Source organism: Osmerus mordax, chromosome 8, assembly GCF_038355195.1.
Source record: "Osmerus mordax isolate fOsmMor3 chromosome 8, fOsmMor3.pri, whole genome shotgun sequence".
Lineage (NCBI taxonomy): Eukaryota > Metazoa > Chordata > Actinopteri > Osmeriformes > Osmeridae > Osmerus > Osmerus mordax.
Window position 1 is genome coordinate 434,137 of NC_090057.1, and position 26,137 is coordinate 460,273.

At 49.1% G+C, this 26,137-nt stretch overlaps 1 protein-coding gene across 1 annotated transcript; it reads left to right on the forward strand.

The window, feature by feature from the left end:
- The first annotated feature begins 310 nt into the window (after positions 1 to 310).
- cnih3 (cornichon family AMPA receptor auxiliary protein 3) lies at positions 311 to 22,849 on the forward strand. Its single transcript, XM_067242194.1, has 6 exons — positions 311 to 388; positions 4,547 to 4,615; positions 6,739 to 6,786; positions 17,192 to 17,304; positions 19,801 to 19,944; positions 22,822 to 22,849. The coding sequence occupies exons 1-6, from the start codon at positions 311 to 313 to the stop codon at positions 22,847 to 22,849; spliced, it is 480 nt and encodes a 159-aa protein (XP_067098295.1).
- The last annotated feature ends 3,288 nt before the right edge of the window (positions 22,850 to 26,137 follow it).

Below are 26,137 nucleotides of genomic sequence, written 5' to 3' on the forward strand. Positions count from 1 at the left end.
TTACACTTAATCGCTGAAATGACCACTTTCTCTCTGCTGACCTACTTGGCTTTTCTACTGTAAGTTCTGCGTCGTTCTTTATTATGATACGGTCTGATTTCCAGTGAGCGGCAACACGTTTGACTTCAAAGTGAGACCGAGGAGGCGCTTTCCGTTGTAGACATTCGGCAACAATTTGTTGCAAACATTCAGGACAAGGTGATGTTGCCATTACCGTCTCGGACCCCCACGGCACCGTAACCGTCTTTTTCTCTGTTTTTAATGAGTCATCTGAGTCGTCCTTGAGAGATTATCCACGTGTTTTTCAATTATGTTCACTTTCGCTGCCTTCTGCTACATGCTCTCTCTGGTCCTCTGCGCGTCACTCATCTTTTTCGCAATATGGCATGTAAGTGGCATTTATTATCATAACTCCGATGTGTATTCAGAGTTTTTAAATTTGCGATTGAATCCTATCGATAAGGCAATATCAACGTTTATTCAGTAAGCCTATATTTTATTCCTCTGAGCCCAGTTATAGCTAGATATTTGGCAGCAATAAGAAAATAGACACGTGTACCTGTCCTAGCCCTCCTCTCCCTGCCTGAACGTGGTTCCTTCCGTGATGACAGGTGTGCACCTGTTTCCTGAGACATCCTCCCTCTCACTGTAGGACAAGCAGCACTGATGTGTCTTTATACAGGATGTCCCAACGTTACTCGTATGTTTCTATTCATCCACCGGTGGAGGATAATGGAGGCTGTCTCTCCCCCTCTGACGAGCCTTTCAGTCACAATCAATGAGGAGATTTTGGACAGGCTTTCCCCTCTGAGTCTGTAGCTCTCCCTGTCTCCCTGTCTCCCCCTTCCTCCCTCGTGCACCGTCTGAGTCCTGAGCAGACTGCCTGGGAATACAGGAACGGTAGAAAGACTGCAGGATTATGTTGAAGGATCACATCATTGGTGTGTGAGCACCTCTCGTTCATGCAGAGGTTTATGTAAAGGCAGATTTGGGTCAGGACTCTGAGAGCATCGCCCAGGGCCAGCCTCGCATAGCAACAACAGACCTGAGCACACACTCACATACACACACAAACATACACACACAAATACCCACACACAAACACAAATGCACACACTCGCACACATACACACACAAACGCACACACACACTCATACACACATACTCACACTTGAATACACACATAATTCACCCTCCCCTATGTTTCCACTCATGCCTCCTTAGAAAGGAGAGGACATGAGTGAATGACTGCTCTGTCACACAGCCCAGCCAGGTGTGTCAGAGCTGGAACCTCCTCCAGGGGGACAGAGTAGTCTGGGAATGGATACATCCAGATTTCTCTCCTCTTGGTTTCATCCCCCCCCTCCTCTCCAGTCACATGTTCAGTAATCTTTGGTGCTCACCCAGTCCCCAGCCCCCGACCCCCCTGACTGTTCTAGAACTCTGTATTAGAAGGCTGGAGAGGGGGTCTGTTGGAGAGGGGGTCTGTTGGAGAGGGGGTCTGTTGGAGAGGGGGACTGTTGGAGAGGGGGACTGCTGGAGAGGGGGTCTGTTGGAGAGGGGGTCTGTTGGAGAGGGGGACTGTTGGAGAGGGGGACTGCTGGAGAGGGGGACTGCTGGAGAGGGGGACTGTTGGAGAGGGGGACTGTTGGAGAGGGGGTCTGTTGGAGAGGGGGACTGTTGGAGAGGGGGTCTGTTGGAGAGGGGGACTGCTGGAGAGGGGGTCTGTTGGAGAGGGGGACTGTTGGAGAGGGGGACTGTTGGAGAGGGGGTCTGTTGGAGAGGGGGACTGCTGGAGAGGGGGTCTGTTGGAGAGGGGGACTGCTGGAGAGGGGGTCTGTGAAAGCAGAACAAGCTGTTTGTCCTTGTCAAGGTGGAGATAGACTGTGAGCTTACAGACATGTAAGAATGCTGGAGACCAGTCACCCATGAGTAAACACGCAGCCACACACACACACAGCACCCCCCTCGACACACACACTCAAACAGCACCCCCCCGACACACACACACATACACACAGCAACCCCCCCAACACACATACACACAGCAACCCCCCCGACACACACACACACAGCACCCCCCCGACACACACACACATCTCTCTCTCTGAGGATTGTCTGGGAGGAAGTCCTCCTCTGTGTTTGAGTTCCAACCAGGAGACAGGAATTCCATTAGGAGACTGACGTCTCACTGCAGCAACACTCTTCTAGAAAGGCAGTTTTTCTGGCAGTTTTTCTGGCTCCTTTTCCTATTTTCCAGATATTGAAATCTGATTGATTGATTGACTAGATTAGTGGGCTGGAGAACGGACCTTGAGGAAATGAATCCATCCGTTTATAAACTAATGAATGAGTGAATAGAGCAGCTGAGTTATTAACGTGTGGCTGATCCTGAGCTTTGGAACTGATGTTTGCCGCATCAGTGTTGTGATGTTGTTTGCAAAGCAATTATTTCTATATGAATGCCTGAAGGGCTCTGTTAATACGAGTCTGGCACACACACACTCATGCGTTAACTGACACACATATACACACTCACACACCCCTCTCCACACACTCAGAGGGGGGGGGGAGTTGTAGGTAGAGTACCGAAGCCCAGTTCATCGTCTCATCAACATGCCCCTCTGCCTCAAGTGTTTCCAAACAGCCCTGTGTGTGTTTCTAAGGAGTGTGTGTGGGATGTGTATTTGTGTGTGTGTGTGTGGTGTGTATATATGTGTGTTTATGCTTTTGTATGTATGTGTGTGTTTATGCTTTCATGTGTTGTGTAGATGTGAATGTGCACCTGTGTGTCTGTGTGTGATTTCCTTTCATGTTTATGTGTTTATGCTTTCATATATGTGTGTGTGTGTGTCCATCCATGTGTGCTGCCAGAGAGAACACAGTACCAAGCAGAAGCTGCCAGGATCCACCACAGGGAGATGTCCCTCTACACACACACACACACACACCCCTCTGTCTCTGGCTGGACAGACAGTAGCTGACAGCTGTGTGTGTGTGTGTGTGTGTGTGTGTGTGTGTGTGTGTGTGTGTGTGTGTGTGTGTGTGTGTGTGTGTGTGTGTGTGTGTGTGTGTGTGTGTGTGTGTGTGTGTGTGTGCGTGCGTGCGTGCGTGCGTGTGTGTGTGTGTGGCAGTAGCTGGATGTCCAGCTCTATGGAGCAGGATCCTGTTTGACACTCTGAGAAACAAAGAGAGAAGCTGCTCCTGCTACACCCACACACTATGGCTGGGTGATATATCGAATATTAGCGATAATATCGCAAACATTTTGACGACGATGTAAAATTTGAAAATATCGAGAATATCGAATATCCAAAAATAAATTAAAAAAGCAATCTTTTTTTTGTTTTTTTGCTGGTCCTTGTGTTGCTTGTGTTTTAAGATCACCGTCTTTCTCCTCTGTGTTCACACACACACACAGACACACACACAGACACACACACAGACACCGTTTGTGCACATGCTCACAAAGAGAAAATTGTACGCACACAGGCACTCTCTTCCGCTTCTTTTTGTCCTGTCACATAAGGACCTCTGCATGAATTGTTCCATGTGAGGTCCATTTTGTCAAATTGCAAGTACCATGTTATGGCAACTGCTTAAATTTGCACTACACATTTTGTACTTAGTCACAATAGCTGTTTTATCTAAATTGTTTTTGTTGTTTTTTTAATTATTTAAATGCAAACATATTGAGATATATATCGAATATTGTAAAAATGACACCCACGCCCTATCACACCCACACAACCACACACACACAGCCCACAGGTACTGTCAGACACACATACAGCCTGGGTATAGACTCTCTGCCTGGGTATTGACTCTTTACCTGGTATATACTGTCTGCCTGGTATAGACTCTCTACCTGGTATAGACTCTCTACCTGGGTATGGACTCTCTAACTGGTATGGACTCTCTACCTGGTATAGACTCTCTGCCTGGGTATGGAGTCTCTACCTGGGTATGGACTCTCTACCTGGTATAGACTCTCTGCCTGGGTATGGACTCTCTACCTGGGTATGGACTCTCTACCTGGTATAGACTCTCTGCCTGGGTATGGACTCTCTACCTGGTATAGACTCTCTGCCTGGTATAGACTCTCTACCTGGTATAGACTCTCTGCCTGGGTATGGACTCTCTACCTGGGTATGGACTCTCTACTTGGTATAGACTCTCTGCCTGGGTATGGACTCTCTACCTGGTATAGACTCTCTGCCTGGGTATGGACTCTCTACCTGGGTATAGACTCTCTGCCTGGGTATAGACTCTCTGCCATGGTGTATGTTATGCTGGAAAACCAATGAGTCTAATCTGGTCTCCCTTTCTCTGATTCACTCCACCCTTCTCTTCCTGTCTCTCTCCCCTCCCTCCCCTCTCTACCCTCTCTCTCCCCTCCCCTCCCTCCCCTCTCTACCCTCTCTCTCCCCTCCCCTCCCTCCCCTCTCTACCCTCTCTCTCTCCTCCCCTCCCTCCCCTCTCTACCCTCTCTCTCCCCTCCCCTCCCTCCCCTCCCCTCCCCTCCCTCCCCTCTCTCTCCCTCCAGATAACAGCCTTTGATGAGCTTCAGGCAGACTTCAAGGTTCCGATCGACCAGGGCAACCCTCTCCATGCGGTAGGTTACCAAGCGACACACAAACGTACTCACACACTACGCATACGCACACACATGCACACACTACACACACACTACACACATGCACACACACATGCGCACACAGTACACACACTACGCACACACACTACCCATACACACACACACACACACTACACACACACAGTCATTTTGAGGGTGACCTTGACTAAGCAGCTGTGCATCCACCCACAGCAGACGGCTGTCTGAAGTCTGTGTGTGTGTGTGTGTGTGTGTGTACTGCTGTCTGAAGTCTGTGTGTGTGTGTGTGTGTGTGTTTGTTACTGTGAAGATTGAAAGGGAGAGGAATTAGTTCTCTGCTTCCTGCCAAACCCCTTTTATAAAGTTTTTTTTTTTTGCTTGATTCATCCACGTTGTATTTTACTGCAAATCCAACATCACAATCACTCCTTCCAATCTCTCTCTCTCTCTCTCTCTCTCTCTCTCTCTCTCTCTCTCTCTCTCTCTCTCTCTCTCTCTCTCTCTCTCTCTGCACTCTGCAAGAAGTCAAGATGGGTTCTGCTAGAGATTGAAGGCTTCCTCCCTGGATATACACTCACACACATAGGCACCCTACTACCTTCACACACACACACACAGACAGACAGACACTTAGGCAGCCTAATTAGCAGCTTTTGTCATCCTTCTCCTCAGGACTGTCTCTCTGGGGGCCTCACGATGGAGAAACCTCAACAGGGTCTCACACACATATATATACACACACACACACACACACTCACACACACATACGGGGGTTCAACAGGGTCTCACACACATATATATACACACACACACTCACACACACATACGGGGGTTCAACAGGGTCTCACACACCCTCACACACATATATACACACACTCACACACACATACTTACTCACCACACATACACACATACTCACACACACATTACAGTATAAACACACACACACACACAAGTACACACACACATACACACACACATATACACACACACATATACACACGTGCGTATGTCTGTGTGTGTGTGCTCGTCAGTCCTGTTTACTCTGAGCACATCAGAGCTTCCCCTCCTCTCTGAAGCTGCAGATGACACAACTCTTCACACACACACACACACACACACACACACACACACGGGGCTGCAAAGCCCGGGGAGAAAATATCATGTGATGATATGCTCCTCTCCCACTCTTACTGTTCACTGTACTACTGGTGCTGGAGAGAGACTGGTCCTCTCCTCTCCAGAAGGTTAACAGATAATCAGCACATGAATAATTCTCAGAAGTCTGTGCTTTCAGACCTGAAAGTACACCTGAAGTGGGTCTTCTCTAAATAAACTCTTCTCTCCTGGCGTGTTACTTCCTGTGACTCCAGCGCTCTACTTCCTCATGTGTTTATCTCATTTCCTGTTCAGCCAGCGCTCTGCTTGTCAAGCACATTTTTGCTGAGTAACATTTCAAAGCAAACTCAGCCTAATTGGTTGCTAATGAGAAGTGTTGAAACGCAGGCACACACGCACACACACACACACACACACACACACACATCTCTCCTGCAAGAGTCAGTGTGTCTGAATGGGAAACAATGGTCTTAGCTGTGAACAGTGTAAGCCATCACAGTCTTACCTCAGATTACAGTATAAGCTCCACCATGAATTATACATCTAATCTGCAACTCCTTCTGGTGGGAGGGAGAGTTTTAATCAAATATGTATGTTTCTGGGCAACATTAATGCAGCCTTCAGAAAACAGCTCTGGTCCTCCTCTGTGGGAGACAGGTCAGAGAGACAGGTCAGAGAGACAGGTCAGAGAGACAGGTCAGAGAAAGACAGGTCAGAGAGACAGGTCAGAGAGACAGGTCAGAGAAAGACAGGTCAGAGAGACAGGTCAGAGAAAGACAGGTCAGAGAGACAGGTCAGAGAGACAGGTCAGAGAGACAGGTCAGAGAAAGACAGGAAAGGAGGTGAGAGGAGGAGGAGAGCAGAAAAGAGTGAAGGAATTCACAGTGCAGGCCAACAAGACACCAAGCTGTTGTGTTGCAGTGGTAGTCTATCGTGTGTGCCATCACAGATTAAGGTGTGTGACGGTTAATTTCTTTTTTTCCTGACCCCTGACCCCTGCACAGAGGGAGAGACTCAGGAACATCGAGAGGATCTGCAACTTGCTGAGAAAGGTGAGGAAAACACCTGAGGACGTCAAATAACAACCCTGCCTGCTAGTGTGTGTGTGTGTGTGTGTGTGTGTGTACTGGTACAGAGACATGCTGCATATGTGTCCAAGCTTGTTTCACATTCTGTAGCTAGGCTGTAAAGAGAGTTGTTCTTTATCAGTGTTATCACACACACACCTCTCTCTGGGAACCAGCGCATCCATGCAGCTGTGACCCACTGTGGAGCAGAGGTGCTGGAGGAGGTTACTGTTGCTGTAGGCGCTGCTGTAGGCGTTGCTGTAGGCGTTGCTGTAGGCGTTGCTGTAGGCGTTGCTGTAGGCGTTGCTGTAGGCGTTGCTGTAGGCGTTGGTGTAGGCGTTGCTGTAGGCGTTGCTGTAGGCGTTGGTGTAGGGGTTGCTGTAGGCGTTGGTGTAGGCGTTGGTGTAGGCGTTGCTGTAGGCGTTGCTGTAGGCGTTGCTGTAGGCGTTGCTGTAGGCGCTGTTGTAGGCGTTGCTGTAGGTTCAGGATTCCAGGGTTTCACACTCCTGTGATCGACTCCGGAGCTCTGCGTCGCAGCAACAGAGCCAAGAGGGCTCATTTGTCTTTTATTATTGTCACACTTTCTCTCTCCTCCCTCTCTCCTCGCTCTCTCTCTCTCCTCCCTCTTTCCTCTCCTCTCCTATCCTCTCTCTCCTATCCTATCCTCTCCTCTCTCGCTCTCTCTCTCCTCCCTCTCTCCTCTCCTCTCCTCTCCTATCCTCTCTCTCCTATCCTCTTCTCTCTCTCCTCTCCTCTCTCTCTCTCTCTCCTCTCCTTGCTCTCTTCTCCCCCTCTCGTCTCTCCACCTCAGTAGGTGCAGTCTGCAGTGTTGACTGTTCATTTGCACTGGAGTCAGTTTGCTGCCTCTGCTCCCAAAATACCATGTTGAGCCTCCCTCGTCTGCTCTCTCTCTCCTTTTCTCTCTCTTCCTCTCCTCTAACCCTCCACGATCTCTCTCTCTCTTCTCCTTCTCTTCCATCTTCTTTCCTTGCATGTGCTCTTTCTCTCTTCCTCTCTCTCTCCTTCTCTCTCTCCTTTCTCTATCTCTCTCACTCTTTCTCTCTGCTTCTCTTTTCCATCTCCCCTTGCTTTGTTTGGAGCGAGATGAGAGAAAGAGAATCTGGAATGCTTGTGCCAATGATTCAGCAGAGCCAATCAGAGTGTCTACGTTATGTTGAGTCATGGAGGATTCCAAACATCCCACAGTGCTCAACTTGGCTCCTCTCCTCCCCCTCTTTCCATTTCCTCCTCATGTGGCGGGTTGGAAAAAGAGAGAGACTGACAGAGTGGATATTTGCTTTCAACCTGTAATTGTCAACTAGCGCTGTAGGAATGGATATTAATCATTTGAATTCTGCTCAAGTTGCAGCACGGTAAACCTGTGCCTCAAGGCTGTGTTGTGTTTTGTGGACACAGGGTTACAGTCTTTACTGTTGTTGAGGTCTTTTAGCTATTGAGTATTTCGGGTTATTATCATATATTCAAACATTGTAACATTAGCGACAGAGACAGGGTTCAAACCTGCATCACATCGCTCGTCAGGACGGGTCAGTGTGCAGGCCGGGTCATGTCCTGTGCAGGCCGGGTCATGTCCTGTGCAGGCTGGGTCAGTGTGCAGGCTGGGTCAGTGTGCAGGCAGGGTCAGTGTGCAGGCTGGGTCAGTGTGCAGGCAGGGTCAGTGTGCAGGCAGGGTCAGTGTGCAGGCAGGGTCAGTGTGCAGGCAGGGTCAGTGTGCAGGCTGGGTCAGTGTGCAGGCAGGGTCAGTGTGCAGGCCGGGTCAGTGTGCAGGCAGGGTCAGTGTGCAGGCCGGGTCAGTGTGCAGGCAGGGTCATGTCCTGTGCAGGCAGGGTCATGTCCTGTGCAGGCTGGGTCAGTGTGCAGGCAGGGTCAGTGTGCAGGCAGGGTCAGTGTGCAGGCAGGGTCAGTGTGCAGGCAGCTCTGCTCTCCTCTTCTGCTGCTATAGGAGCATGTTGGGACTGTCAGATGACAGTCACCATCACCTTCACACTCTATTCAGGGAAAGTTTCCTACTTGCCTCTTCCTCCCAAGAACACCAGTCTGACTCATCCCTTCTAACAGGGGAAGAGAGAGAGAGAGAGAGAGAGAGAGAGAGAAGGGTATGAAAGAGAGATTGAGGCACCAATCCTCATATGAGCCTCCCTCCCTCCCTTCTCTCTCTCTCTCTCTCCCTATCGCTCTCTCTCTCATCCCTCAATGTGATGTCAAGGTGAATCTCACTCTCATCCAATCAGGACGGGATAGCGGGCTGTGTGGAACGCTCCCCTGTGGTTGCCGTGACGGCGGCTGTTTATTCTTCAAACAAGGAACTACTTTTGATGTTCTAGTACAAAGGTCTCCCTCCACCCTGCCCCCCTTAGCCACCACCCCCCCCCCACCCTGCCCCCCTTAGCCACCACCCCCCCCCCACCCTGCCCCCCTTAGCCACCACCCCCCCCACCCCCCCCCCACCCTGCCCCCCGGGTAAGGGGGACTTCTTCTTACCAATAAATCATCTCCCTGACACTGAACTCATCCCACTGTCCTGCTGCAGACAAGAGACTATCTCCCTGACACTGAACTCATCCCACTGTCCTGCTGCAGACAAGAGACTATCTCCCTGACACTGAACTCATCCCACTGTCCTGCTGCACGAGACTGCAGTCGCTGTGGGAAGTTCTCTGTGGGACACATTTTCAATGTTTACTATAAGAACATTTAGCAATTCATTATTTTTTCTACCTGAAACTCATTGGCCATGGCTCATGTTCATGTACAAACATAAAGACATAAAACATGTCAAATATGTTTTTATTAGGTGCACATTGTGTACCCTCCTTACATATTTTTATAAGTCTCCCTGCCTGTCAGTCTGTCTGTCTCCTGGTCGCTTTACCTCCTTTCCCCAACAGCCCTAGCTAACCACATCACTAACTAACCACAACCCTAACCAACCCTAGCTAACCACATCACTAACTAACCACAATCCTAACCAACCCTAGCTAACCACAACCCAATCTAACAGCCAGCCGTAACCCTGCGCCTGCAGAGGGCTTGACAGAGCTAGTGTTCTCATTTCCTTTCAGCTATTTCTAGTTTGGAGATGGGAGCTGCAGCCCATAATCAGCTGCAGGCTGCTGTCCTGCTGGAGAGGTGCGCAGGCGGGGGGAGGTGAAGGGGACGAGCTGACCCATTAGCCTGTCACATCAGGACTGGGAGGGGAGAGTAGAGGAGGGGAGGGGAGGGGAGGGGAGGGGAGGGGAGGGGAGGGGAGGGGAGGGGAGGGGAGGGGAGGGGAGGGGAGGGGAGGGGAGGGGAGGGGAGGGGAGGGGAGGGGAGGGGAGGGGAGGGGAGGGGAGGGGAGGGGAGAGGAGGGTAGGGTAGGGCAGGTCAGGGCAGGCTCTCTCTATCCCTATCCTCTCCTGGTCTCTCTCTCTCCCTATCCTCCCCTGGTCTCTCTCTCTCCCTATCCTCCCCTGGTCTCTCTCTCTCCCTATCCTCCCCTGGTCTCTCTCTCTCCCTATCCTCCCCTGGTAGGGCATTTGACAGCAGATCAATAAGTTGCAGGTACGTAGGTATGGATGCTACATGAACAGTCAGATGTAAAAGAAAGAGCTCCCTCTCCACATTACCCCAGCGCCAGCCTCTGCAGCACCTGGGGACCTGCTGCTGCAGGGGGGATCTCATTACACGGCCACTATCCAGCCATTCAGCGCGTCAAAGAAATAAATAAAGAAGACTTTGATATTTGGGTGGTGATGTTTTCAAGAAAGGTGAGAGATCTGAGGAGAGCTGATCTCTGGGGTTTAGATAACGGCCACACATCAAAGCAGAGGTACTGTAGATCCCTGTAAAGGCATGATGAAGACCTTTAGGAGGAGGTAGAATGTCTGTACAGGTACTTCTGCTGGGATATTTCAGTCCTACAGAGGTTTTCCAGCTGTGTCCTTCACTGCGCTCTTCTCATCTACAAACAAAAGTTTGAACAAGTAAATGGCCGTGGATCTGCGCACAGTCTCTCCGAGGAATACGTATCTTTTTAAGAGAAAATATGTATAATTATTTTTCTGCTGTTAATTACAGAGTTGCCGTGGTAACGAGGCGGACAGTAATTGGAGAGAAGGGTCTCTTTGATCTTCTCTGGCGAAGGAAACTTGCGGCTGCTAAAATGAGCGCTACATTCCAGATTAGTCACAAACGCAAATTAGCTAGGCGGGGAACAATATCGCATACGTGATTGGATGTATGTTAGCCAGGGTTCATACGGGAGTGTGGAGAGACCAGCTGGATTACTGGTTCAACCCTGGAGCTGGTTAACTGTAGCCTCTGAACTGCACGCTACAAAGACAGCAGCTATGCTGTCAATGATAGCCAAGATTGATCCACATTTAAAAAAAATAAGTTGTATGTGGTGAATTGTGAAAATCAAGAATATTTTTTCGAAGAAAAGTTTGGCATCATTGATGAGGACTCTGCTATACTCTGCTGGACTCTGTTGTGCTCAGCTCTGCTGGAGAGGAGAGGCTGTGCTCCAGTCAGGACAGCTCTCTCTCTCATTAGCTCTGCTGGAGAGGAGAGGCTGTGCTCCAGTAAGGACAGCTCTCTCTCTCATTAGCTCTGCTGGAGAGGAGAGGCTGTGCTCCAGTCAGAACAGCTCTCTCTTTCATTAGCTCTGCTGGAGAGGAGAGGCTGTGCTCCAGTAAGGACAGCTCTCTCTCTCATTAGCTCTGCTGGAGAGGAGAGGCTGTGCTCCAGTCAGAACAGCCCTCTCTTTCATTAGCTCTGCTGGAGAGGAGAGGCTGTGCTCCAGTCAGAACAGCCCTCTCTTTCATTAGCTCTGCTGGAGAGGAGAGGCTGTGCTCCAGTCAGAACAGCTCTCTCTCTCGTTAGCTCTGCTGGAGAGGAGAGGCTGTGCTCCAGTAAGGACAGCTCTCTGCACGGCCAGCCCTCTGTGTCTCAGGGGAGCCCTATGAGACGTCACAGTTGAAAGGTTCCAGACGCTGTGAGCGTCTCTCTCTCTCCCCCCTTCTCTCACTCTCTTTCTCACTCTCAGTCTCTCCCCCCCTCTCTCTCTCTCCCTCCCCCCCTCTTTCTCGCTCTCTCTCTCACACCCTAAATACTCGTAGTTTGTCAGCAAAGTAGACAAGTTAAAGGTTTTGGGGGTGTGATCGGGGGTTCAGATTTTCTTTTTTGTTTAGTTTGTAGATAAAGGCTGTTTATCAATCCACGTTTTTCTCAGTTCTTATGTTCTTGCAAACTCGTTTGTTGTCATCTTACATTGCCCAAGTACAGTTCAAAATCTTTCAAGTTGATTTTCTCTGATTTAAGAGGTGCCAACAGTCAGATAAGCATATCTCTTTCAAACGTTCCGATTTCACTGTATGATAGCCTACGTCATTGGAAAGCTTACAATCAGCACTTTCATGATTGTCAAAAGAAAAGAAAAAAAGACTATGACCTACATGCGGACTAAAATTCACAGCACAGCAATGTGAAACCTGAGAGGAAGCATAGCCTGGCCTGGCCTGGATGTTACACTAGAAAACTAAGACATCTTTGAGGGTTTAGGGTTGATGTTTGTGTTGGTTGTCTGTCAACACGGGTTCATCAGGAAGGGAAGCAGCAATGTGAACGTATAGGTCCCCTGTTGTATTAATATCGCCGCTGTTCTCCTGCCTGTGTTAGAGTCACTTCTGGTTCTCCTGCCTGTGTTAGAGGCACTTCTGGTTCAATCTGGATTTTGGAGACATCTTTAGGGATTTATTCAGACAATTTCCTCACAGTCAGAATCCGTTCCATTATATTGTCTCCTCACAGGCATTGTACAGTGAACCAATAATACTTTTTCTCAGTGTATTTGTGTGTGTGTGTCTGTGTGTGTGTGCGTCATATGGTCCATGTCATCCAGTGTAGTGGGGTTGAACATGTGGTCGTTTAAGAGCTCCAGGGCGTCAGATGTGGAGGGATGGATCCTCAGGGCTCCTACCCAGACACAGCTCTCTCTTCCTGGCCAAGCACCCCCAGATGTGCCCTCTCCAGCTGGACCCCACCCTGCTCAGAACACAGGTCAATACCAGATTGGGGGTTTTGAGAAGACCTTTTTTGTTCATCTTGCAGCAGGGCTACAGTGTGGACGCTTCATCTCAGGTAGCTGTTAACTCTGCCCGGCGTGTTGAGCCCGGCGTGTTGAGCCCGGCGTGTTGAGCCCGGCGTGTTGAGCCCGGCGTGTTGAGCCCGGAGTGTTGAGCCCGGCGTGTTGAGCCCGGCGTGTTGAGCCCGGCGTGTTGAGCCCGGCGTGTTGAGCCCGGCGTGTTGAGCCCGGCGTGTTGAGCCCGGCGTGTTGAGCCCGGAGTGTTGAGCCCGGCGTGTTGAGCCCGGCGTGTTGAGCCCGGCGTGTTGAGCCCGGCGTGTTGAGCCCGGCGTGTTGAGCCCGGCGTGTTGAGCCCGGCGTGTTGAGCCCGGCGTGTTGAGCCCGGCGTGTTGAGCCCGGCGTGTTGAGCCCGGCGTGTTGAGCCCGGCGTGTTGAGCCCGGCGTGTTGAGCCCGGCGTGTTGAGCCCGGAGTGTTGAGCCCGGCGTGTTGAGCCCGGCGTGTTGAGCCCGGCGTGTTGAGCCCGGCGTGTTGAGCCCGGCGTGTTGAGCCCGGCGTGTTGAGCCCGGCGTGTTGAGCCCGGCGTGTTGAGCCCGGAGTGTTGAGCCCGGCGTGTTGAGCCCGGAGTGTTGAGCCCGGCGTGTTGAGCCCGGCGTGTTGAGCCCGGAGTGTTGAGCCCGGCGTGTTGAGCCCGGCGTGTTGAGCCCGGCGTGTTGAGCCCGGAGTGTTGAGCCCGGCGTGTTGAGCCCGGCGTGTTGAGCCCGGAGTGTTGAGCCCGGCGTGTTGAGCCCGGCGTGTTGAGCCCGGCGTGTTGAGCCCGGAGTGTTGAGCCCGGCGTGTTGAGCCCGGCGTGTTGAGCCCGGCGTGTTGAGCCCGGCGTGTTGAGCCCGGAGTGTTGAGCCCGGCGTGTTGAGCCCGGAGTGTTGAGCCCGGCGTGTTGAGCCCGGCGTGTTGAGCTTGGCGTGTTGAGCTTGACGTGTTGAGCTTGACGTGTTGAGCTTGGCGTGTTGAGCTTGACGTGTTGAGCTTGGCGTGTTGAGCTTGGCGTGTTGAGCTTGACGTGTTGAGCTTGGCGTGTTGAGCTTGGCGTGTTGAGCCCGGCGTGTTGAGCCCGGAGTGTTGAGCCCGGCGTGTTGAGCCCGGCGTGTTGAGCCCGGCGTGTTGAGCCCGGCGTGTTCAGCCCGGCGTGTTGAGCTTGGCGTGTTGAGCTTGGCGTGTTGAGCTTGACATGTTGAGCTTGACGTGTTGAGCTTGGAGTGTTGAGCTTGACATGTTGAGCTTGACGTGTTGAGCTTGGCGTGTTGAGCTTGACGTGTTGAGCTTGGCGTGTTGAGCTTGGCGTGTTGAGCTTGACGTGTTGAGCTTGGCGTGTTGAGCTTGGCGTGTTGAGCTTGGCGTGTTGCTGATACAGAGAGGAAAGAACGAGGTGTGTGTTCTGGAGGGAAGCCTGACTTTACACAGTTACTCAAAATAAACATGCGTAATGTAAAGGTAAGCATGACTGTTTGCATTTTAATGAGCTTCTGGGTGTGTGTATGTGAGTGTGTGTGAGTGTGTGTGTGGGTGTGGGTTTGTGTGTGTGTGTGTGGGTGTGTGTGAGTGTTTACGTGCGGGAAGGGGGTTGTAGGTTATATTTAGTTATATGAGCGGCACTTTCTTCATCACCTGTTGTTGAAGAGCTAGACTGTGAAATGTCCTTTATGTTATTATGGAAGTGTGCAGGCATGGAGTCTGAATAATAGATATGAGGAGCACAGCATGTCTTCTCCCAGGTGATGACCCTCTGCAGTGCTCTGGCTGCTACATGCATGACTGGCCCTGCTGGAAGAACACAGAGCAGAGCTCAGCTCCCAGACCTCCTGTTGGGCCCTCTCTTTCAGGCCCTTGTTCTCTTTCTGTTTCTCTCTCTCCTTCCATCCCTCTGTCTGTTTCTCTCTCTCCTTCCATCCCTCTGTCTGTTGCTCTCTCTCCTTCCATCCCTCTGTCTGTTGCTCTCTCTCCTTCCATCTCTCTGTCTGTTGCTCTCTCTCTCTTTCCCTCGCTCTACCTCCATCTCTCACACACGTTCTAACTCTGGTATGGAATGTGTTCTATACCACTTGGCTCACGATCACTGTCGCTCCAGAAAAGTTACTTGGAACCGAGAAGATCTGTCTTTCATCTCTACAATTCAACTGAAGCTAAAAGTGAATGTTTGTACCGTAGGTAAACTAGTACGGTAGTAAACAAGCTTCCCCAAGATTTTAATTTCACAGTGTGTTGGTTTCTTCACATGAGATGAGGCCTGCTGTGTTAAGGTGGAGAGTTGAGGCCTGCTGTGTTAAGGTGGAGGCGTGATATGAGTTGAGGCCTGCTGTGTTAAGGTGGAGGCGTGATATGAGTTGAGGCCTGCTGTGTTAAGGTAGAGGTGTGATATGAGTTGAGGCCTGCTGTGTTAAGGTGGAGGCGTGATATGAGTTGAGGCCTGCTGTGTTAAGGTGGAGGTGTGATATGAGATGAGGCCTGCTGTGTTAAGGTGGAGGTGTGATATGAGATGAGGCCTGCTGTGTTAAGGTGGAGGTGTGATATGAGATGAGGCCTGCTGTGTTAAGGTGGAGGTGTGATATGAGATGAGGCCTGCTGTGTTAAGGTGGAGGCGTGATATGAGTTGAGGCCTGCTGTGTTAAGGTAGAGGTGTGATATGGAGGGAGTCAGGTGGCTGAGCGGTTAGGAAAGCGGGCTGGTAATCTGAAGGTTGCCAGTTCGATTCCCGGCCGTGCAAACCAACATTGTGTCCTTGGTCAAGGCACTTCACCCTACTTGCCTCGGGGGGAATGTCCCTGTACTTACTGTAAGTCGCTCTGGATAAGAGTGTCTGCTAAATGACTAAATGTGATATGAGATGAGGCCTGCAGTGTTAATGTTGGGTTAGGGTGTAGCTTTCACTAATGACTCTAATTCTGTAATATCAACCCCTCCTCCCCTTTTCAACCCTCCTCTTACCACTGTCCCTCCCTCCCTCCCTCACCCCTCTCCCTCCCTCCCTCCCTCACCCCTCTCCCTCCCTCCCTCCCTCACCCCTCTCCCTCCCTCCCTCCCTCACCCCTCTCCCTCCCTCTTCTCCCCCATCTCTCCATCTTGCATCAGCAGGGTGACTGACTGAGTTCCAGTGTGTCTCCAGGCTCTCATGCTTAATCTCTTATCTCAAATGAAACCAGTTTAGAGTGTCATATTTTAGAGGAACTATGCAGCGACTGTTTAAGGGTTCCAAGCTAAGAGGATCAGATTCCAGCTGACAGCTTGTGTTCCTCTTCTGAGGAGCAGGGGGAGATGCAGCGATGCTTTACATAGCAGGGCTACAACATGCATGTGGAATGTCGCTAATCATGGACCTAGTCATTGATTCATTGATGGGCTTGTTAATGTTGCTGCCTATGCTGGCCTGCAGCTGTGCAGTGTGGTCAGGGAGACCAGCGTGGTCAGGGAGACCTCACACCTCTCCCTCACACCCCACACCTCACACCTCACAACCCACACCTCACACCTCACGTCTATCTCTCACCAATACCTCTCCCTCACACCACACACCTCACATCTCACGCCTCTCTCTCACCAATATCTCTCCCTCACACCTCAAACCTCACACCTCACTTCTCTCTCTCACCAATACCTCTCTCTCACACCTCACACCTCTCTCTCACCAATACATCTCCCTCACACCTCTCCCTCACACCTCTCCCTCACACCTCACACCTCACACCTCACACCCCACACCCTCTCTCACCAATACCTCTCCCTCACACCTCACACCTCTCTCTCACCAATACCTCTCCCTCACACCTCACTCCACAATAACAGTTTCTTTCCATCTGCAGCTGGCCTCATCAACAAGGCCAAGGACCCCCAACTGACACAAACTCACACCTAAACACTTAGCATTACATTAACGCTCCTCTGACACACAGCCTTACTGCACTCTTTAACACTATATATACATCTTGTTTTATTTTATTTATTACAGTTTTGCTTTTATTTTGTTGATAAAAAAGTAAGTAACACACTTAAAAATTCTTATATGTTTACTGTATGCACCTGCCCACCATAGTACATTCCTTGTTGTGTAAACTACTTAATCATTAAACTTGATTCAGATTCAATTTCTCAATTCCTCCTCCCTTCATTGCTCCTTTCTTTCTCCCTCTCTCCTCCCACCTCTCTCCTCCCCCTCTCCTCTCTCTCCTCCCCCTCTCCTCTACTTCCTCCCCCTCTCTCCTCCCCCTCTCCTCTCCCTCCTCGCCCTCTCCTCTCTCTCCTATCCCTCCTAGCTGGTGCTTCCAGAGTACTCCATCCATGGGTTGTTCTGCATCATGTTCCTTTGTGCTCAGGAGTGGCTGACTGTGGGGCTGAACATCCCTCTTCTCTTCTACAACACCTGGAGGTAACTATCCACTCTGGCTCACAGCTCTGCTCTGCTCTCTGCTCTGCTCTCTGCTCTCTGCTCTCTGCTCTCTGCTCTCTGCTCTCTGCTCTACTCTCTGCTCTGCTCTCTGCTCTCTGCTCTACTCTCTGCTCTGCTCTGCTCTCTGCTCTCTGCTCTGCTCTCTGCTCTCTGCTCTCTGCTCTCTGCTCTCTGCTCTCTGCTCTCTGCTCTCTGCTCTGCTCTACTCTCTGCTCTATCCTTATCTCCGTGATGTCATCTCACAGAAGCATTATAACCTGCCTGTGTAGCAGGACGTTGATGTCAGCAACATGGTTGTGAAGCTCGGCTGAAAACTTCAGAGTTGCAGAGCTCAACACCTTGAATACTTCAAAAACTTGAAACGGAATATTAGCCTGAGGAGCAGCGTGTGACTGGAGCCTGTCATACATCTCTCCAGAGAAACGCTTGTTTTAACCTCTCAGTTGTAGTTGTTTAGATGTGCCTCACTAGCAGAACTTGGTGATTGTTTAGCCCAGAAGGTTCTGTCTCTCTCTATCCATCCCTACACCCTCTCTTTCCCCCCTTTCCTCTCTCTCCTTCTCTCTGTTCATCCCTACCCTCTCTCTCCCCCCCTTCCTCTCTCTCTCTCTGTTCATCCCTACCCTCTCGTTCCCCCCCTTCCTCTCTCTCTCTCTGTTCATCCCTACCCTCTCTCTCCCCCCTTTCCTCTCTCTCCTTCTCTCTGTTCATCCCTACCCTCTCTCTCCCCCCCTTCCTCTCTCTCTCTCTGTTCATCCCTATCCTCTCTCTCTCTCTCTGTTCATCCCTACCCTCTCTTTCCCCCCCTTCCTCTCTATCTCTCTGTTCATTAATAGCAGACGGTGTCAGATGCACGATGGCAACAGAGGTCTGCTTTTACTTCAACCGAGTGAGGTTAGGGGGGTGGAGGGAGAATAGGGAAGAGAGAGTCATAGTAAGATGGCTTAAAAGTTGGAAAGGCAGAGATGAGAGAGAGAGGATTGACAGAGTGGAGAGAGAGAGAGAGAGAGACAGAGAGAGAGAGAGAGAGAGAGAGAGAGAGGGAGAGAGAGAGAGAGAAGAGAGAGAAGAGAGAGAGAAGAGGGAGAGAAGAGGGAGAGAGAAAGAGAGAGAGAGAGAGAGAGAGATCTGAGTCAGGATGTGATGTTGCTGTATTACAAGGTGTGTTTATAGACAGAGAAGGGTTAGGAGATGTCTGTACATTCATCATGTTCTTCGACAGCGTCTCCTCACCTGTAACGCTTTCCACCTGCGAGTCCCGCAATCACTCATCCTCAACAACTCCGCCCCTCGAACAATTTGCATTTTAATATTTACCTAAATTGAGCGTGATAGTTTGTGAAGCACTACCAAACTATGAAAAAATCATGTGAACCATCAACACCACTAAATACATATTCACTACAGCATATGCAACAATACATGAATATGGAAGCAAATCAGTGGCATTTTAAAAGGTTTTGAACACTTTCAGTTTCCCTGCATATTGTACCATGTATTATTATGTGACAAATACAAATATTGAATATTGATATTTAAACACCACCAAATTTGTTGGTTTGAATTCACCTCTTTAAAATTGAAATATGAATTTATTTCAATGTCAAAAATAATAATAATCGGATCCAAAAATTGAAGGTTTGGAAATTCAGGTTGCTTTTTTTTTTTGATATTCGATCAACAAAATTCAGATGGAGAGGTCCGGTATGAGGCAAGCAATACCTTGGTCTTCCGGATGTTGCAATAATCATTTTTTGGATATCGGTTTTTCGATATTCAAATTTCACCATTCGAATTTGAGCAGCCTGAATTTAGCTATATTTACATTTCTGAAGCTTGAATTTTTTATTTATTTTTTAAGCTTAGATTCATATTTCATTTTTTAAGAGTTGAATTAAAAACCAACACATTTGGTGGTGTTTACATTTCAATATTAAGTATTCAATGCAACATTATGTTACTGATTTTCTTCCATACATTATCTATGACGATGAACACGTGAACCCAGCCAGCATGTAGATCAGAGCCCCCCCTCCCCACAGGCCCAGCCTGCAGCCTGCTGTGGGTATACACAGTATATATCAGTATATACACAGTATATACACAGTATACTGTGTATATACTGTGTATATACTGATATATACACAGTATATATCAGTATATACACAGTATATATACACAGTATATACACTGTGTATATATACTGTGTATATATACACAGTATATACACAGTTTAAACTGATATATACTATGAACACGTTCCTGCGTCTTCGGGGTCAGAACCCCCTCATGTTTCAGACTGGAAAACATTCAACAGTTGGAATGTTGTCATCCAATGGTCTGCCTGCTCAACTCATCCTGCCATCTCTCCCATCCTCTCTCATCTATCCTCCATCTCCTCCCCCCCTCCCCCCCTCCCCCCCTACCCCCTGTGTGTGCGGGTGGACTACCCTGGTGTGTGTCTCTCTTCGGTAGGTACTTTCATAGCCCAACAGACACCAAGGAGCAGCTGTACGACCCGGCCTCCGTCATGAACGGAGACACTCTGAGGTTCTGTCAGAAGGAAGCCTGGTGCAAGATGGCCTTCTTCATCCTCTCCTTCTTCTACTATCTCTACTGGTGAGCCATCTGTTCATCCTCTCCTTCTTCTACTATCTCTACTGGTGAGGCATCTGTTCATCCTCTCCTTCTTCTACTATCTCTACTGGTGAGCCATCTGTTCATCCTCTCCTTCTTCTACTATCTCTACTGGTGAGCCATCTGTTCATCCTCTCCTTCTTCTACTATCTCTACTGGTGAGCCATCTGTTCATCCTCTCCTTCTTCTACTATCTCTACTGGTGAGCCATCTGTTCATCCTCTCCTTCTTCTACTATCTCTACTGGTGAGCGATCTGTTCATCCTCTCCTTCTTCTACTATCTCTACTGGTGAGCCATCTGTTCATCCTCTCCTTCTTCTACTATCTCTACTGGTGAGCGATCTGTTCATCCTCTCCTTCTTCTACTATCTCTACTGGTGAGCGATCTGTTCATCCTCTCCTTCTTCTACTATCTCTACTGGTGAGCGATCTGTTCATCCTCTCCTTCTTCTACTATCTCTACTGGTGAGCCATCTGTTCATCCTCTCCTTCTTCTACTATCTCTACTGGTGAGCGATCTGTTCATCCTCTCCTTCTTCTACTATCTCTACTGGTGAGCGATCTGTTCATCCTCTCCTTCTTCTACTATCTCTACTGGTGAGCGATCTGTTCATCCTCTCCTTCTTCTACTATCTCTACTGGTGAGCCATCTGTTCATCCTCTCCTTCTTCTACTATCTCTACTGGTGAGCGATCTGTTCATCCTCTCCTTTTTCTACTATCTCTACTGGTGAGCGATCTGTTCATCGTCTCCTTCTATCTCTACTGGTGAGCGATCTCTTCATCCTCTCCTTCTTCTACTATCTCTACTGGTGAGCGATCTGTTCATCCTCTCCTTCTATCTCTACTGGTGAGCGATCTGTTCATCCTCTCCTTCTATCTCTACTGGTGAGCGATCTGTTCATCCTCTCCTTCTTCTACTATCTCTACTGGTGAGCGATCTGTTCATCCTCTCCTTCTATATCTACTGGTGAGCGATCTGTTCATCCTCTCCTTCTTCTACTATCTCTACTGGTGAGCGATCTGTTCATCCTCTCCTTCTTCTACTATCTCTACTGGTGAGCGATCTGTTCATCTTCTCCTTCTATCTCTACTGGTGAGCGATCTGTTCATCCTCTCCTTCTTCTACTATCTCTACTGGTGAGCGATCTGTTCATCCTCTCCTTCTATCTCTACTGGTGAGCGATCTGTTCATCCTCTCCTTCTTCTACTATCTCTACTGGTGAGCGATCTGTTCATCCTCTCCTTCTATCTCTACTGGTGAGCGATCTGTTCATCCTCTCCTTCTTCTACTATCTCTACTGGTGAGTGATCTGTTCATCCTCTCCTTCTATCTCTACTGGTGAGCGATCTGTTCATCCTCTCCTTCTATCTCTACTGGTGAGCAATCTGTTCATCCTCTCCTTCTATCTCTACTGGTGAGCGATCCTTTCATCCTCTCCTTCTATATTTACTGGTGAGCGATCTGTTCATCCTCTCCTTCTATATCTACTGGTGAGTGATCTGTTCATCCTCTCCTTCTATCTCTACTGGTGAGCAATCTGTTCATCCTCTCCTTCTATCTCTACTGGTGAGCGATCCTTTCATCCTCTCCTTCTATCTCTACTGGTGAGTGATCTGTTCATCCTCTCCTTCTATCTCTACACCTTCTCTATATCTCTGATCTTTATGGTTGTGCGGTCCTGCTGGGAGTGGTCGTATTTAGAGTGGTCATGTTGAGTGCGGTTCCTTCCTCCTACAGTGTGTACTGGACCTGACTTCGCCCCATCACAGGCTGCAGTAGTGAGTCTATGCGTTTGTTCATGTCCTGCTACTGACCTTTAACCCTAACTACTGTACCTCCCTCTGTACCCTCACCTCCCTCTCTAGTCTCACCTCCCTCTCTACCATCACCTCCCTCTCTACCCCTCACCTCTCCTCCACCCCTCACCTCTCCTCCACCCCTCACCTCCCTCTCTAGTCTCACCTCTCCTCCACCCCTCACCTCCCTCTCCACCCCTCACCTCCCTCTCTACCCCTCACCTCTCCTCCACCCCTCACCTCCCTCTCTACCCCTCACCTCCCTCTCCACCCCTCACCTCCCTCTCCACCCCTCACCTCCCTCTCTACCCCTCACCTCCCTCTCCACCCCTCACCTCTCCTCCACCCCTCACACCCCCAAGAATGTGTCTGAGTTAACATCTGTGATTTGCAGAAAAAAATATAGCTGTGCCCACCCTCACACACACACAATGTGGAGTCAGCCAGAGTTTGCCTGGCTAAGTGTGTTGCTCACGGGCAGCTCAGAAGAGGGTGTTTCCCCCCACAGTCCTGTAGATTGGCCATTAAACATGTAGTCTGAGATTAGAGCACCCAGGCTGCTGCAGGACGAGTGTTAATTAAACATGACTCCAACAACCCCCTCCTGATGTTCGGGTTAGGGTTAACCCTAACCCATTAAAAGAGGCTTTGTGAGGTTACGCCTCGCTGCACATCTCATTCCAATCGCCGTTTTCTCGGCCCGCATAAATAAATTAAACGTAACTTTTACTGTGATTTTCATCAAGTTTGTGGGGCTTATTCAGTCGCCGGTGGACTGAAGACGCCCTGTTTTGATTCTCACTCAGAGGAGAACGACAGATGTCGTCCTCGCTGCTCAGCAGGAAGTCCTGCGAGGACAGAGGTCATCCTGGCTGGTCAATAGGAAGTCCTGCGAGGACAGAGGTCGTCCTGGATGGTGTTCACTACATGTCATCTGTGTGGATCATAACATCGCCAACATGACTGACTGACTCATTTACTTTAGTGTGTATATTGTTTCTCTCCCTAATCCTCCTGGTTCAAACGGAAGATGACTTTTCTTTTTCTCTTCTCTCCTAGTATGGTCTACTCCCTGGTCACCTCATAGCCATGACCTCCCCTGACGCCGTTCCTCTGGATGACACACCTCCTGACGCAGCAAAGCCACACCAGAACCTTCAGATCCCAGCTGTGTTTCACCCAGGAGAGGACGTCTGTCTCACAGCATGAGGGAGGGTCATCTGATCCAGTCTCCTCCTCTCTCCTGTGTTCATGTATGTAAAGACTACCAAGAGACTACTGTTTACAGTCAGGTCTGATCGACCATATTACCTTCTTCTACATCATCACTGCCTGGCCAATGTTTGTACTCCAGCACCCACAGTCTATGTCCCTGGACCTAGCCTAGCCTAGCCTAGCCTAGTTTCAACAGACCCACAGTCTGTCAATGTCACTGGGTCTAATCTAGCCTAGTTTATCAAAGGCAGACTCACGTTTTGTCTGTTCCTAGATAGCCTAGCATAGCCACAACCAGTCGTGTCCCTTGCCCTTGCCTAAACTAGCATAGCTTAGCGTAGCCACAAAAAATGACTAAATGTAACCAGTCGTGTCCCTTGCCTAAACTAGCATAGCCTAGCATAGCCACAACCAGTCGTGTCCCTTGCCCTTGCCTAAACTAGCATAGCCTAGCATAGCCACACTCACAGTCTATGTCCCTAGGCCTAGCATTGCCACAGTCTGTCCCTGAGCCTAGTGCTAGCTTATCTTGATGAAGCAAAGGCATCGTAGCATCACCGCAATCGTAGGAAGTACACACACACACACTGTAGTGTTTGCACAGTTTGACTCAGGCACAGCACTGTCGTCACACTACAGGACCACGGAGAGACCTGCTCTGTGTCACCGCTAGTAGCGTCACCGGTGACACAACTGCTTACTGTAGCAGGAGCCAAGTGAAGACCTCGTACATGGATGGACTGTGGTCAGCGAATGTTGCATTTTTACCAGACAGCACGTACAATACAAGCCCTGTCTGAAATTACATGAATGGCTTTTTGTGATGTGTGCTTTTTCTGTGTATTCTTAAAAGAGGCATTTCTTACTGAGATACGATCTTAAAGTATTATTATACTGTGTGATTATCTGTAGTTCTAGTGTTGTTTGGTGGAGAAATAATTTTCTAAAAATGAATTTAAAAACAGAAGCTTTTTTTGTTGAGTACTTCTAGACGAGCACTAATCTTTTGCACAATGGTGTCTGTACGTATGCACAATATCTGCAATATCTGTGTTTAAAGACGTTAATCAGCCCAGTTGGGTGGAGGTCTTCCAACTTTAATAAGGGTTCAAATGGACCTTATTGTAGATGGGAGGGGAAATAATGTGAAATGTGAAATGTTACTGTTTCCATAATGGACCAAATGTATTTATTAGCTTTTTGCAAAATCCACTGAATTTATATTCATGTTTGTTTATTTTGAAAAGCAGTACACAATTTAAAAAAAATACTCATCTATCAATTGTTGCATACCTACTAAACGACTGGGCAAATGGACAACTGATTATGACCATTTTATTGGTTTTGCTCTCTCTTCCCCCTTGTCTGTTTCTCTCTCTTCCTCTCCCTCTCTCTCCCTCTCTCTCTCTCTCTCTCTCTATCTCTCTCTCTCTCTCTCTGGGTTAGAGTTAACCTTGTTCTGTGTACCTCTGCATATCTGCAGAAACCTTTACTCACAGATTTGAAAGGAATGCCCATTTTGTTTTCTCTTACAAAAGAAACTAACATTTTATATATTTATTGTGTATGTGTACCTAAATTAATTACGATCCTTGTTTCAGAAATAAAGTCTTAACTATTTTAAAGTGTAACGTGATGTCCTGTAACAGGATGCTGGTGTAACGTGACTGGATGTATCTCTCCCTCCCTGCAGTAGCTGTCTGTCTGTGTGCGCATGTTTGTGTTTGATTAAGGACACACACTCCGCTTGGGCACACCTGTCAAATACTCTGACAGAGGTCAAAGGTTACGACTGGAGGTGAACCCACCTCTTGCCTCCCTTCTCCCCCAACCTCCCCTTAAACACACACACTATAACTCTATCTTTGACTGATGTCAGTTGAAAGCTGTGAAATCTTCTAGAAGTGTCCACCTTATCAGTTTAGCTGCCTTTTATTTCCTGACACAGACAGTTTGACCAGAAAGTACTTTCCTGAATTCTAAAGCCCTCAAAATGCTGTCTGGACAGGTGGATTATCCACACACACCCCTCCCTGCATGCTGTCGCCTCAGATGCCGCTGAGCAGTATGGTGCTTGACAAGTGGTTGAGCCCATTCTGTCAGAGCATATTACCCAGAATGCCTCACTCTCACCTGGCTGCCCTGCCTCTGACCCAGCCGAGCACACGTGACACGTCTCATCTCTGATTGGTCCCCCGGCCCGTATCAGAACGCCTGATTGGTCCTCCTCATACAGCCTGGTGATTCTCCTTACAACTGTTACAACTGACAAAGGTGAGCACTGGGTTGGCTGTTGTGTCGTACAGGAAGATACATGTAAACATTTCTTGAAACTGATCTAATTTGTTATCGTTTTATATACAAACTATCTTATCTAACGAGAATTGCACGGCTGTTCCTGAGGTTGTTAAGTATGCAACATCATTAAAATCAAATCCAAGACGTCCTCACAACTGAACAAAATAAATAAAGCACATGCATAGTGTAAAGGAACCACATCTCAGCTGCCAGGCGCATTGCTGAAATGATCAAATCTGAACTACAGTACAACAGTACCATCTCAACTACAATATTGCTTACTGTACTAAAAATTACAGGTTTAATTCTTTAATAGGACCAGAGAGGCAGGAGGAGGGAGGGACACTGTGGTCCAGAGAGGCAGGAGGAGGGACACTGTGGTCCAGAGAGGCAGGAGGAGGGAGGGACACTGTGGTCCAGAGAGGCAGGAGGAGGGACACTGTGGTCCAGAGAGGCAGGAGGAGGGAGGGACACTGTGGTCCAGAGAGGCAGGAGGAGGGACACTGTGGTCCAGAGAGGCAGGAGGAGGGACACTGTGGTCCAGAGAGGCAGGAGGAGGGACACTGTGGTCCAGAGAGGCAGGAGGAGGGACACTGTGGTCCAGAGAGGCAGGAGGAGGGACACTGTGGTCCAGAGAGGCAGGAGGAGGGACACTGTGGTCCAGAGAGGCAGGAGGAGGGACACTGTTTTCTTTCTATAAATCCTGTCAGCTTCAGTTATCTTCTCTCCCCTCCTCCCTCTAACTCTTTATCAATCTGACAGTTTAAGGAGTTGTCCCATAAAGAGAAACCATTAAATGAGGATGACCCAGCTAACACACACAGAAACACATACATAGATACACACACACACACAGAAACAC

What these genes read in the sequence shown, in the direction of transcription:
- cnih3 (XM_067242194.1), top strand. Translation starts at nt 311, where the DNA reads ATGTTCACTTTCGCTGCCTTCTGCTACATGCTCTCTCTGGTCCTCTGC. An exon ending in AGGGCAACCCTCTCCATGCG is followed by an intron (nt 4,616 to 6,738) that starts GTAGGTTACCAA and finishes ACCCCTGCACAG; the next exon opens with AGGGAGAGACTCAGGAACAT. An exon ending in TTCTTCTACTATCTCTACTG is followed by an intron (nt 19,945 to 22,821) that starts GTGAGCCATCTG and finishes CTTCTCTCCTAG; the next exon opens with TATGGTCTACTCCCTGGTCA.